Genomic DNA, 12,691 nt, shown 5'->3' with positions numbered 1-12,691 from the left:
AATTCCTGACTTCGTGATCCGCCTGCCTTGGCCTCCCAAAGTGCTGAGATTACAGGCCTGAGTGACCGTGCCCGGCCTAATTTTTGTATTTTTAGTAGAGATGGGGTTTCACCATGTTGGCCAGGCTGGTCTCGCACCCCTGACCTTAAGTGATGCACCAGCCTCAACCTCCCAAAGTGCTGAGATTACAGGCGTGAGCCACCGCGCCCAGCCGGTTGGTTTTAACTATTTGGGGCATACACTGTGATTTTTTTTCTGACGCAGCTGGTACAGTGCTTGCTTGTAACAATTTGCAATTCACTAAGCTGAGCAGGATCTGGGCACCTCGAAGGCACACATGTCAGTGGCTGAGGAGAACACAACATTCATCCTCTCCATCTGGGGCCTTGGTCCGGAAGGCCAATCTCACTGCAACCCGAGCGGCTTTGAGACATCTCCCTCGTGGCGGGTGCCCAAGCTGTAGCCACGCGGCCTCTTCTAAAGAGATGTGCTAAGTCCCAGGACTTCAGAAGAGCTCTGTGACCTTGGCCAAGTCCCTTCCTCCTTCAGGAACGCTGCAGTGGACCTAAGTGCCTCCTCCCGGGACTGGTACGGGGACGGTCGTGCGATCTGGACAACATTCGCCTTTTAATGTTTATTGATCTTTTGTGACACGCGCGTGGGTTTCCATCATCAAAGAAGTCAACGGTCGCGGCGCTGGAACCTGCAGAACTCGCGCCCTGAATCTCGCGAGATCTCCGCCCAGGGCTTCGCAGCGTCACGCCCTCCGCGGCCGTGGCGGCGACGGCGGTGCGTAGCTTACTCACAGGGGCGGCCCGTATCCCTCCGCCGCCGGCGCGGCTCGGCCCTCCCTCCCCTGGCCCGCCAATCCCCGCGTCTCCCGACCTGCCCCTCGGTCGGGCCCACCCCGTGCTCCGACGGCCCCACCCCGGCGGCGCAGCCCGCCCGCCCGCGCGTCCCTCGGTCCACCTGCAGCAGGGAGGAAGACAGGCAGTCCCTCCGGCTGTCCGACCAAGAGACGCCGGCCGATCCGAGGCTTGGGCTTTTGCTTTCTGGCGGAGGGATCCGCGGCGGCTGAGGAGGCGGTGCTGATCCTGGGAGGAAGAGGCAGCTACGGCGGCGGCGGCGGTGGCGGCTAGGGCGGCGGCGAATAAAGGGGCCGCCGCCGGGTGATGCGGTGACCGCTGCGGCAGGCCCAGGAGCTGAGTGGGCCCCGGCCCTCAGCCGTCCCGCCGGACCCGCTCTCCTCAACTCTCCATCTTCTCCGGCCGACCGGGATCGCCGAGGCGGCCTCAGGCTCCCTAGCCCCTTCCCCGTCCCTTCCCCGCCCCCGTCCCCGCCCCGGGGGCCGCCGCCACCCGCCTCCCACCATGGCTCTGAAGAGAATCCACAAGGTAAGCGGCCGGAGGTCGGCTGCGGGGCTGGCCAGCTGAGCAGGCTGCGGCCTGCACTTTCCGCCGTAGTCTCCGCCGGGCTCGCGGCCTCCTTGGATCTTGCTGCCGGTGCTGGCCCCGCGGGGCGGCCTCCATACCCCACTCCCAGTGATGGCGCCCGTGGAGGCCCCGGCGCGCAGCCCGCGCTTAGGCCGGAGGTGCTCTCGCGGCCTCAGCGTTCCTCCCCGGCTGCCCTTCTAGGCCCGCATGGTGTGGACTCTTAGGGCTTCTCTCCAGTCTGGGACTGCCGCTGCACTGGAGGGCCATTGTCCAGCCAGGATGGCGGGGTTGGGGCCGAGGGGGGCGCTGGGGCGTTGGGCGGCCCCTTCGACAGAGGTCGAAAGGGCTTCTCGCCCCATTTCTGTTCCCTCCTCCCACACCTGCCCTAGCTCCCTCCACAAAACCGCCTGAGCTCGGGCGGACGGAGGAAGCCGTTTTGCCCGATCCACAAGTGTATCCTGAGTTCACTTACCTCTTGGGTGGCAGCACACATCGGTCCACCCTGCTTGTCCAGAAACTGTTAAGAGTTGGAAGTTCAGAAGAAAAAAAAAAGTGACTTAATGAGGGAGGAGGGAAGTAGAGGGAGAATCATTTTATTCCTTGAGGTTGTTATATGTAGTTAGAAACTAACGCTTCCGTTTTGCAGGATTGGATCTAATAGAAAAGCTGTACATTGGCAAAGGTAGAGGTAGAAACCTGAACATTGAAAACCACCAGAGAAATTATACAAAAATTCCTTTCATAGCCTCTTTGCAATATGGACTTGACACTGTTAGGTGATATGTTTACGGAGACTCTTAACTGGGAAGGGGTTTTACTAGATTTTGTATTAAAAAGGATTTCTCAGCTCTTTAAAGTGAAGGGTTATTTAGTTATCGATAAGGAGGTTTTCCTAATAATACATCTAGAGTATAAGGTTGGCTTAAAATTTATTTTTTTCCCCTTTCTGATGTTGTAACATCTTAGTGCCACTTTCATGTTTTTTTTTTCTTAGAAGTGGGGAGGCACCACTATTAATTTCTGTTTGGTGTTTCACTTGGCTACTCAGATTGGCTATATTAAACCAGTAGCTACTGTTTTCTTCAATACATCTTTTTCCTTTTAGTGGAGAACGGGATCTTGCCGTGTTGTCCAGGCTGTTGTGGAACTCCTGGGCTCAAGCTAGCCTCCTACCTCTGCCTCCCTTAAGTGTTGGGATTACAGGCATCAATCAGCCACTGCACACGGCCTATACCTGTAGCTACTTAGAAGTAGGTACTGGGGTTATCCATTCTGAATGATGGGGTGGGGATGCAAGAGGAAGAGAACCAGTTTTCAGCTTGTCTTAAACTAAATCAGAATACAGATTGATGATTTAAACACCTCAGCTCAGCGGTTGGTCCTCATTTCATTTTTGCTCAAAGACAGTGTGGAATCAGTCCCATTGGTTACTATAATTAGGTTAGCTCCTTAACTTCTTTTGACTTTGATTTCTAACAAATGAAGAAGGGCAGATTCTAGACAATAAATCTTGTACTTTTAAAATGAAATGGTATTTGTTAAATACCATAAAGAAGCTTGAACCTTAAGCAAAGATGTCTTTTTTTTTTTTTTATTGTACTTTAGGTTTTAGGGTACATGTGCACAATGTGCAGGTTTGTTACATATGTATCCATGTGCCATGTTGGTTTGCTGCACCCATTAACTCGTCATTTAGCATTAGGTATATCTCCTAATGCTGTCCCTCCCCCCTCCCCTCAAAGATGTCTTAAAGAACCATTTAAGGGGCAGGGGAGCACACTGAGGAGTAGTCATCCAAATAAAATATATACATATGTATTTTAAAGGCTTTTAGGAATTGCTAGGTCCTTATAGAATCTAATTGGGAAGTTATCAGATGCCTGTAGAAGCTTGTGCTCTTATTTTAAAACCTGAGAAAGAGCAAGTGGGTATATAATGTGTGATAATTTACAGATAAAGAAATGTAGACCTGCCGGGCGCAGTGGCTCATGCCTGTAATCCCAGCACTTTGGGAGGCTAAGGTGGGCGGATCACGAGATCAGGAGATCGAGGCCATCCTGGCTAACACGGTGAAACCCCGTCTCTACTAAAATATACAAAAAAAAAACTAGCCGGGCGAGGTGGCGGGTGCCTGTAGTCCCAGCTACTCGGGAGGCTGAGGCAGGAGAATGACGTGAACCGGGGAGGGGGAGCTTGCAGTGAGCCGAGATCACGCCGCTGCACTCCAGCCTGGGCCACAGGCGAGACTCCGTCTCAAAAAAAAAAAAAAAGAAATATAGACTTTAATCTCTACGTTGAATTATATGTGTAACGGACTTTTTCAGAGGGAAATATCTCTTTGACACAAAACATACATTTTAACTAATAATACTTGCTCTGGTAATATGGTTTCTTAAGAGTTGCTACATATTTTCTAGATTTTCCCTAAAATATGCCTTTGTAAGATTTTTTAATAAAATCAAGTTTAGAAATAATTTGAACTTTTTTTTGGGCATAGAGTTTCAGTCTTGTCGCCCAGGCTGGAATGCAATGGCACGATCTCGGCTCACAGCAACCTCCACCTCCTAGGTTCAAGTGATTCTTCTGCTTCAGCCTCCCGAGTAGCTGGGATTACAGGCACGCACCACCACACCCGTCTAATTTTTGTGTTTTTAGTAGAAACGGGGTTTCACCATGTTGGCCAGGCTGGTCTCCAGTTCCTGACCTCCGGTGATCCACTTGCCTCAGCCTCCCAAAGTGTTGGGATTATAGGTGTGAGCTACCATGCCCGGCCTGAACTTTTTTGGAGACAGAGTCTTCCTCTGTCGCCCAGGCTGTAGTGCAGTGGTGGTATCCTGGCTCACTGCAACTTCCGCTTCCCGGGTTCAAGCGATTCTCCTGCCTCAGCTTCCGGAGAAGCTGGGATTACAGGCACCCCACCGCCATGCCCAGCTAATTTTTGTATTTTTAGTAGAGATGGGGTTTCACCATGTTGGCCAGGCTGGTCTTGAACTCCTGACCTCAAGTGGTCTGCCCGCCTTGGCCTCCCAAAGTGCCAGGATTGCAGATGTGAGCCACCTCATCTGGCCTGGCCTGAACTTTTAAAATTCAATATTAACCATTTTCCCCTAGTTTATTCCCTAGAGCTCTTCACAAAGTATGGCTTGACTTCTCTGAGACTGCCAGTGATAAGAAAAATGAAATTTATTTTGGTATACCAGTCAAAAAGATTGTGAAAACAAAATGGAGATTAATTTTTTTTTCCCCAAACTCTTTGTACCACAATTTTAAGTTGAATAGCAGACTTAATAGGCATGGATAAGATCAGTGCTATCTTATCTTCAGTCCTAGTAATGTGTCTGCAGTGGAATCCCCATTGCTTGGCTTCTGTAATTGATCTTGATCTTGAACCTTCCCAATTATCATTCCCTGAAAAAATAATTCTACTTAAATACCTTCTTGACTTAAATGTCATGAGTTGCTACATCTGGGTTCTAATAAGATTTTTCTAAGAAAAACTACGTTTAACATGTGACATCTTCAGGAATTCAATATCTTGTTTCTTTGACAGAGGGACGCTATTCATGTCTGTGAATTTGGCAGTCTTTGAAATGCCATGTCGTTTTTGGAAAAAGCTTTTGATGGACTTTATTTTGATATACGTCTTAAGGTCCCCTGACCTATGCTATAAGCAGAGCGTAGCAAAGAGGTTCATTATGAACATTGTGTCTAGTTCTGTGCAGGGCTTGGGATCCTTTGGGATTGTTGGTACCTACACCACATGGCCCCACCCTGCTATGTTTTGAGGTTTTCTGCTGACTTTTTAGGTCTTCAGCTTTGATTTTGATGCTTTGAGTGCCTGCCTCTAGCAGCACCACCCCCAGCCCTTTTCCAGTTGGCTGCATCTCATCTGTTGTGGGCTAAGAAACCAGATCACAGAGCTTATTAAAATTGTGTCTAAAATAAGATCCAGTAGGCTCTTGACTGAAGAGGGCTTCATGTGCTCTGTGTGGTTTCCTTGGCTGATCGGAGACCTTTTTGACTTGCTTCCTGTTTTTCTTCTTTACTTTTGCTATACAGATGTAGGAGGCTTTTTGGTGCTCTTAGAATGCTGTAATGTTGAAGTATTTGGTTAATTTCTCTATTCTTGGGAAGGGTAAAAGGCTAAATAAATATCTTGATTCTTTGAGGAGTTGAAGACTGACCAGAGTTGGATACTAAAAGCTTCTCTTAACAGTAATAGTGCCTTGTACATTTTAATGGTGTCCTACTAGTTGCAGATAACGTTTTGTATACATAGCTTTCAAACAAAGTAATGCCAGGATTATCACTTGATCTATTTCTGTGATAGAGATTTTTTTCCTTTTTTTTTTTGAGACAGTGCAGTGGCATGATCTTGGCTCACTACAAACTCTGGCTCCCAGGGTCAAGCAATTCTCTTGCCTCAGACTCCCGAGTAGCTGGGGTTACAGGCACTCGCCACCATGCCCAGCTAATTTTTGTATTTTTAGTAGAGACAGGGTTTCACCATGTTGGCCAGGCTGGTCTCAAACTCCTGACCTCAGGAGATCCGTCTATCTTGGCCTCCCAAAGTGTTGGGATTACAGGTGTAAGCCACTGCGCCTGGCCTATGGCTAGCTTCTTTTAAGGCGTCTCAAGACAAAGTTCTCAATGAAATAAAGATTTCAGGTCATGCACAGTGGGTCATGCCTGTAATCCCAGCATTTTGGGAGTCCCAGGTGGGCAGATTGCTTGAGCTCAGGAGTTCGAGACCAGTCTGAGCAACATGACGAAACATGGTCTTTACAAAAAATACCAAAAATTAGCTGGGTATGGTGGTGGATGGCTGTAGTCCCAGCTAGGTGGGAGGCTGAGGTGGGAGGATCTCGGGAGCCTGGAAGGTAGAGGCTGCAGTGAACCGTGATCAAGCCGCTACACTCCAGCCTATGCAACAGAGTGAGACCCTGTCTCAAAAAAACAAACAAAAAAGATTTCAAACTCTGATGTCTATAAAAGCCAGGCAGGTACCAAAGTGAGCAGAGAGAACCTGAGGGAGCTAGAAAATGCATGTGCTATCAGATGAGGGCAGCTGCTAACCAGCTCCCTGCAGATGTTGCCATTGCTAAAATCTGTGGGCCCGGTGTTGCGATATCTTCCATTCAAAAAAAGAGAGAAGCCACAAATCCAGATTTTTTGGCAACCAATTCAACTTTAAAAAAAAAAAAACCAGAAAAACAAAATACACATTTTTGGTCGACATCAGTTTAGTATGTGGATTAAAGTAACCAGGGATTGGGGTTCATTAAGTAATCAGGAGTGTAAAAAGATTAAGTCATTTAAACAATACTTTCTGTATTTTTAAAAGTTTGTAAGTATTGCTTTATGTAAGATTAAGTTTTTTTGTTTGTTTGTTTGTTTTTGAGACGGAGTCTTGCTCTGTCGCCCAGGCTGGAGTGCAGTGGCATGATCTTGGCTCTCTGCAACCTCTGCCTCCCAGGTTCAAGCAATTCTGCTGCCTCAGCCTCCCGAGCAGCTGGGACTACAGGCTCACACCACCACGCCCAGCTAATTTTTGTATTTTTAGTAGAGACAGGGTTTCACCATATTGGCCAGGCTGGTCTCGAACTCCTGACCTTGTGATCCACCTGCCTTGGCCTCCCAAAGTGCTGGGAATACAAGCATGAGACACCACGCCCAGCCTTAAGTAGTTTTTAAATACAATTCTAATTAACTTGCTTTTTTTTTTTCTTTTGAGACCTCAGGTGATTTGCTCGCCTTGGCCTCCCAGGTCCTGGGATTACAGGGATGAGCCACTGCGCCTGGCCAATTTGCTAAGTTTTGTATGTTGGCTTTTTTTGTTTTGTTTTGTTTTTTTTGAGACAGAGTCTCGCTCTGTTGCCCAGGCTAGAGTGCAGTGGTGCAATCTCGGCTCACTGCAAGCTCTGCCTCCTGGGTTCACGCCATTCTCCTCCGTCAGCCTCCCGAGTAGCTGGGACTACAGGCATGCGCCACCATGCCCAGCTACTTTTTGTATTTTTAGTAGAGATGGGGTTTCATCATGTTGGCCAAGCTGGTCTCAAACTCCTGACCTCCAGTGATCCACCTGCCTCAACCTCCCAAAGTGCTGGGATTACAGACGTGAGCCACCGTGCCCAGCCTTTTGCATGGTTTTGTGTGAGGTTTTGGGAAAACCAGTTTTGTAAATACATTGATCCCGTAGAAGTTTATGTATTTCTCTTCCATTATGATCTGTTTCATGTTTTGAGTTTCTCTGTAGACTGACAATACACTTTGAAAATGTCTGAGATTGGGAAGTTACCAAAGCATGATCTTAAAGAAAGTAGTTGTAACGCTAAACAGTACTGTATTTTTAAAAATTGCTTAGGCTGGGTGTGGTGGCTTATGCCTGTAATCCCAGTACTTTGGGAGGCCGAGGCGGGCCGACCACCTGAGGTCAGGAGTTCGAGACCAGCCTGCCCAACGTGGTGAAACCCCGTCTCTACTAAAAATACAAAAGTTAGCCAGGTGTGGTGGCACTCGCCTGTAATCACAGCTACTTGGGAGGCTGAGGCAGGAGAATTGCTTGAACCTGGGAGGCAAAGGTTGCAGTGAGCCAAGATCTCGCCACTGCACTGCAGCCTTTGCAACAGAGCGAGACTCCATCTCAAAAAAAAAAAAAAAATTGCTTAAAAATACTGTAGACTGGGCTGGGCGCTGTGGCTCACGCCTGTAATCCCAGCACTTTGGGAGGCCGAGGCAGGTGGATCAGAAGGTGAGGAAATCGAGACCATCCTGGCTAACACGGTGAAACCCCGTCTCACTAAAAATACAAAAAATTAGTCAGGCGCGGTTGTGGGCGCCTGTAGTCCCAGCTATTCGGGAGGCTGAGGCAGGAGAATGGCGTGAACCCAGGAGGCAGAGCTTGCAGTGAGTGGAGAGCGCGCCACTGCACTCTAGCCTGGGCGACAGAGCGAAACTCTGTCTAGGAAAAGAAAAAAAATAAAAATAGAAAATACTGTAGGCGGGGCGCGGTGGCTCACGCCTGTAATCCCAGCACTTTGGGATGCCAAGGCGAGTGGATCACGAGGTCAGGAGTTCAAGACCAGCCTGGCTAAGATGGTGAAACCCCGTCTCTACTAAAAATATAAAAATTAGCCGGGCATGGTGGTGAGCGCCTGTGATCCCAGTTACTGGGGAGGCTAAGGCAGAGAGTTGCTTGAACCCAGAAGGTGGAGGTTGTGGTGAGCCGAGATCACACCACTGCACTCCAGCCTGGGCGACAGAGCAAGACTCTGTCTCAGAAAAGAAAAAAAAAAAAATACTGGCCGGGCGCCGTGGCTCACGCCTGTAATCCCAGCACTTTGGGAGGCCGAGGCGGGCGGATCACGAGGTGAGGAGATCGAGACCATCCTTGCTAACACGGCGAAACCCCGTCTCTACTAAAAATACAAAAAATTAGCCGGGCGAGGTGGCGGACACCTGTAGTCCCAGCTACTTGGGAGGCTGAGGCAGGAGAATGGTGTGAACCCCGGGGGGCGGAGCCTGCAGTGAGCCGAGATTGCGCCACTGCACTCCAGCCTGGGCAACAGAGCGAGACTCCGTCTCAAAAAAAAAAAAAAAAAAAAATACTGTACTAGGGGTGTGGTACCATATATTAGATTAATATTAGAGGTAAGGACTGATTGAATTCCTATCAAAATGGTGAAATGAATTAACAGGTAGTCCTGTGGAGTATTGGGAACTTTAATAAATGATTGTCTGAATATAGCTAGTTAAATTAGTCCTATCTTGGATAGCAGACATACCTTCTTACTCCAAAAGGTGAGCTTCTTCACATAATTTCTGGGAATTTTTTTTTCCCCACTAAAAAAGTGTTCTTTATTTCCTTTACAAAAGATCATTGAATTGAGGCACTTTCTTTGGCTCTACTAGATTGTTATTTAAATGTAATTCAAACAGCCATCATTGAGGATAACTGTTAATAAATCTAGGTTTTCTCTGAAGTCTCCCAGTGTATATTACTGTACTGATGACTGACAAGGAAGAGGTTTTGACAAGGTTCAATTCTGTATATTTGTGCTAAAATATCCTAGGCAGTTCCCAGGGTAGGAATATCTGACTCATGCCTCATGCTACCAGGAGCCTTTGCGGCCTCATCCCAGAAGTACAGAAACACACTTTTTTTGTCTGTAGAAATAAAGTTTTGATGGTTAGATTTCCAGGCAAACCTTCAAAATCATGTTAAACTATAATATAGGGAAATAAAGTAGTATTTGTTCTTCTGTCTGCAGAGTCAAGTGAGATTTCGGGTAATAGAATCATAAAATGTTAGCACTGCAGCACATCTCAGGGCTGCTGTCTGGAAAGGCCGTGTGACCTACCAGGTAAGACTAGGTCTGAACTGAGAACTTAAATTTCTTGACTGTGTCCAGTGTATTTTCTGGCAAGCCATGTGTTATCCTTACATAGCTGTTAGGTATATAAATCCAAAGGATGCAGCCTTTTTTCTTTTGTTCAAACAATTAGATATTTAAACTGTGTCCTGGAACCTGTCCTCAACTTCCCTTTATATGGTTGGCAAGGTTGCTCATAAGCCCGCTTAAAACTGCAAATTTAGGCTTGACACAGTGGCTCATGCCTGTAATCCCAACACTGGGAGGCCAAGGTGGGAGGATTGCTTGAACTCAGGAGTTCAAGACCAGCTTGGTCTGTAATGGGAGACCCCGTCTCTACAAAAGCAAAACAAAGCGAAACAAAAGTAGCTGGGTGTGGTGATGTGTGCCTGTAGTCCTAGTTACTCAGGAGGCTGAGACAGGAGGATCACTTGAGCCTGGATGAAAGGTCAAGGCTGCAGTGAGCTGTGATCATACCACTGCACTCCAGCCTGGGCAACAGAGCCAGATTCTGTGTTAAAACAACAACAACAACAAAAACAACTATTGCAAATTTGGTGTTCTATTCTCACCACCACCACCCCTGCCTTTCTTTTCCCCCCTGAAACGGAGTCTCTACCTCTGTCGCCCAGGCTGGAGTGCAGTTGTGCAATCTCGGCTCACTGCAACCTCCGCCTCCCAGGTTCAAGAGATTCTCCTGCGTCAGCCTCCCAAGTAGCTGGGACCACAGGTGCATGCCACCATGCCCGGCTAATTTTTGTTTTTTGGTTTTTTTTTTTGAGATGGAGTCTAGCTCTGACGCCCAGGCTGGAGTGCAGTTGTGTGATCTCGGCTCACTGCAACCTTTGCCTCCTGGGTTCAAGCGATTCTCCAGCTTCAGCCTCCAGAGTAGCTGGGACTATGGGCACGTGCCACGATGCCCAGCTAATTTTTTGTATTTTTAGTAGAGACGGGATCTCACCATGTTAGCCAGGATGGTCTCGATCTCCTGACCTCGTGATCCACCCGCCTCGGCTGGTTTGGAACTCCTGACCTCAAGTGATCGACCTGCCTTGGCCTCCCAAAGTGTTGGGATTACAGGCATGAGCCACCGCCCCCGGCTTTCTGCATATATCTTTCATCAGAATCAAATGGATTTTGTTTTTTAAGTGAAAGTGAGTTTATTAGGAAAGCAAAGGAATAAAGAATGGCTACTCCCTAGGCAGAGCAGCCTCAAATGGGTTTTTAATCTCTAAAAAGACTAAAAACCACTGTCCTTCCACCTTAAACATTATTTTAATCTCAGCAGTTGAACAGAGTACCTGTTCTGCAGAGAAAATATAAATTTTACGTGTGAGTTCTTAGGGATTTCCTTCAAGGTATTAAAACAACAGATCGGTTGGGCGCGGTGTCTCATGCCTGTAATCCCAGGACTTTGGGAGGCCAAGGTGGGTGGATCGTGAGGTCAGGAGATCGAGACCATCCTGGCCAACATGGTGAAACCCCATCTTTACTAAAAATACAAAAATTAGCCAGGCCTGGTGGTGGGCACCTGTAATCCCAGCTAATTGGGAGGCTGAGGCAGGAGAATCACTTGAACCCAAGAGGCGGAGGTTGCAGTGAGCCGAGATTGTGCCACTGTACTCAGTGTGGGCGACAGAGCAAGACTCCGTCTCAAAAAAAAAAAAAACACCAGATTTCACCTATCCTCTTTAGAGTATTCACTGTGCGTCAGGAATTACTTGATCTTTTTAACAATCTTTCAATAATTCTGTTCTCCCCAGGTTAGATAAGGAAACAGTGGGAGAAACAAACTTGCTTAACATATGGTTATGGTAGGAAGAACTGGGATTCAGATATAGGCGATCTTGACTGTAGAGCTGTTGTCTCTCCAGATTTACTTGTTTTAGTCATAGCCCTTCTCCCCTCTAATCTCTACAGAAGCTTTATTTTTCCCTTTGCCAAACTTAACTTTTGCTTTCCATCCTTTTCTGTCTCTCTCTCTTTCCCTCTTTCCTTCCTTCTCTCCCTCCCTCCCTCACTTCCTCCTTCCCTCACTCACTTCCTCCCTCCTTCCTTCCTTTTTCCTTTTCTTGTTTTTGCTCTCCAGTAATTGTCTTTGTTTTCATACTTCCAATCTCTTCTCCACTAACTCCTCTTAGCATCCAAACTTATCGAAGGCTTTCCCCTATTAAAAAAAAAAAAAAAAAGCAGTAAAATAACTTTTTAAACTTCCCTCTTCCATAAGAGCTACTTCCTTCCTCATCTTTATCCTTCCCATCTCTGACATTTCAGTCCCAAAATTCTTGAAAGAATAGTCTATTCACTGTTCTGGAACTATTTAGTAAGGTCACTAATGATTACTTAATTGCCACATTCAGTGGATACCTAAGTTTTTGTTTAACTTTTGTAATAGTTGACATGATTTTCATTCAGTTTCTTTGGCTTCTGATAAACTGCTTTCTTCTTCCTCATATCTGGTGTTTCCCAGCTTTATTAGAATGCTTATCAAAGTAGTATTGTTGATGGAATACAGGCCAAAGTGTATGAAATCATGCATACTTGTATTAAAATTGAGAGCACTGGCTGGATATGGTGGCTCATGCCTGCAATCCCAGTACTTTGGGAAGCCAAGGCAGGAGGATCACTTGAGCTCAGGAGTTCAAGACCAGCCTGTGCAATATAGCAAGACCCTGTGTCTACAAAAAATTAAATTAGCCAGGTGCAGTGGCATGTGCCTGTAATCCCTGCTACTCAAAAGGCCAAGGCAGGAGGATCGCTTGAGCCCAGGAGTTTAAGGCTGCAGTGAGCTGTGATTATGCCAGTGCACTCCAGCTTGGGCCACAGAGCGAGATCTGTCTCTTAAAAAAAAAAAAAAAAAAATTGACAGCACAAATTACCTCAGAT

The 12,691-nt window shown here is 47.2% G+C and overlaps 1 protein-coding gene across 2 annotated transcripts in view; it reads left to right on the top strand.

Moving 5' to 3' along the window:
• Nucleotides 1–327: 327 nt before the first annotated feature.
• The window catches only part of UBE2D2 (ubiquitin conjugating enzyme E2 D2), a 69,782-nt gene continuing 57,418 nt past the window's right edge, over nucleotides 328–12,691 (top strand). The window contains exon 1 of one of the 2 annotated variants that reach the window (XM_055286061.2): nucleotides 328–1,394. In XM_055286061.2, the coding sequence (XP_055142036.1) occupies nucleotides 1,371–1,394 (24 nt within the window). In that variant the 5' untranslated portion in view covers nucleotides 328–1,370. Of the gene's footprint in view, nucleotides 1,395–9,779; nucleotides 9,797–12,691 lie in introns of those variants that run through there. The other variant, XM_055286063.2, reaches the window with a different exon arrangement.

This window comes from Symphalangus syndactylus, chromosome 7, assembly GCF_028878055.3.
Source record: "Symphalangus syndactylus isolate Jambi chromosome 7, NHGRI_mSymSyn1-v2.1_pri, whole genome shotgun sequence".
Lineage (NCBI taxonomy): Eukaryota > Metazoa > Chordata > Mammalia > Primates > Hylobatidae > Symphalangus > Symphalangus syndactylus.
Note: the sequence above shows the minus strand (reverse complement) of the source record. Positions and strands in the feature narration are given on the sequence as shown.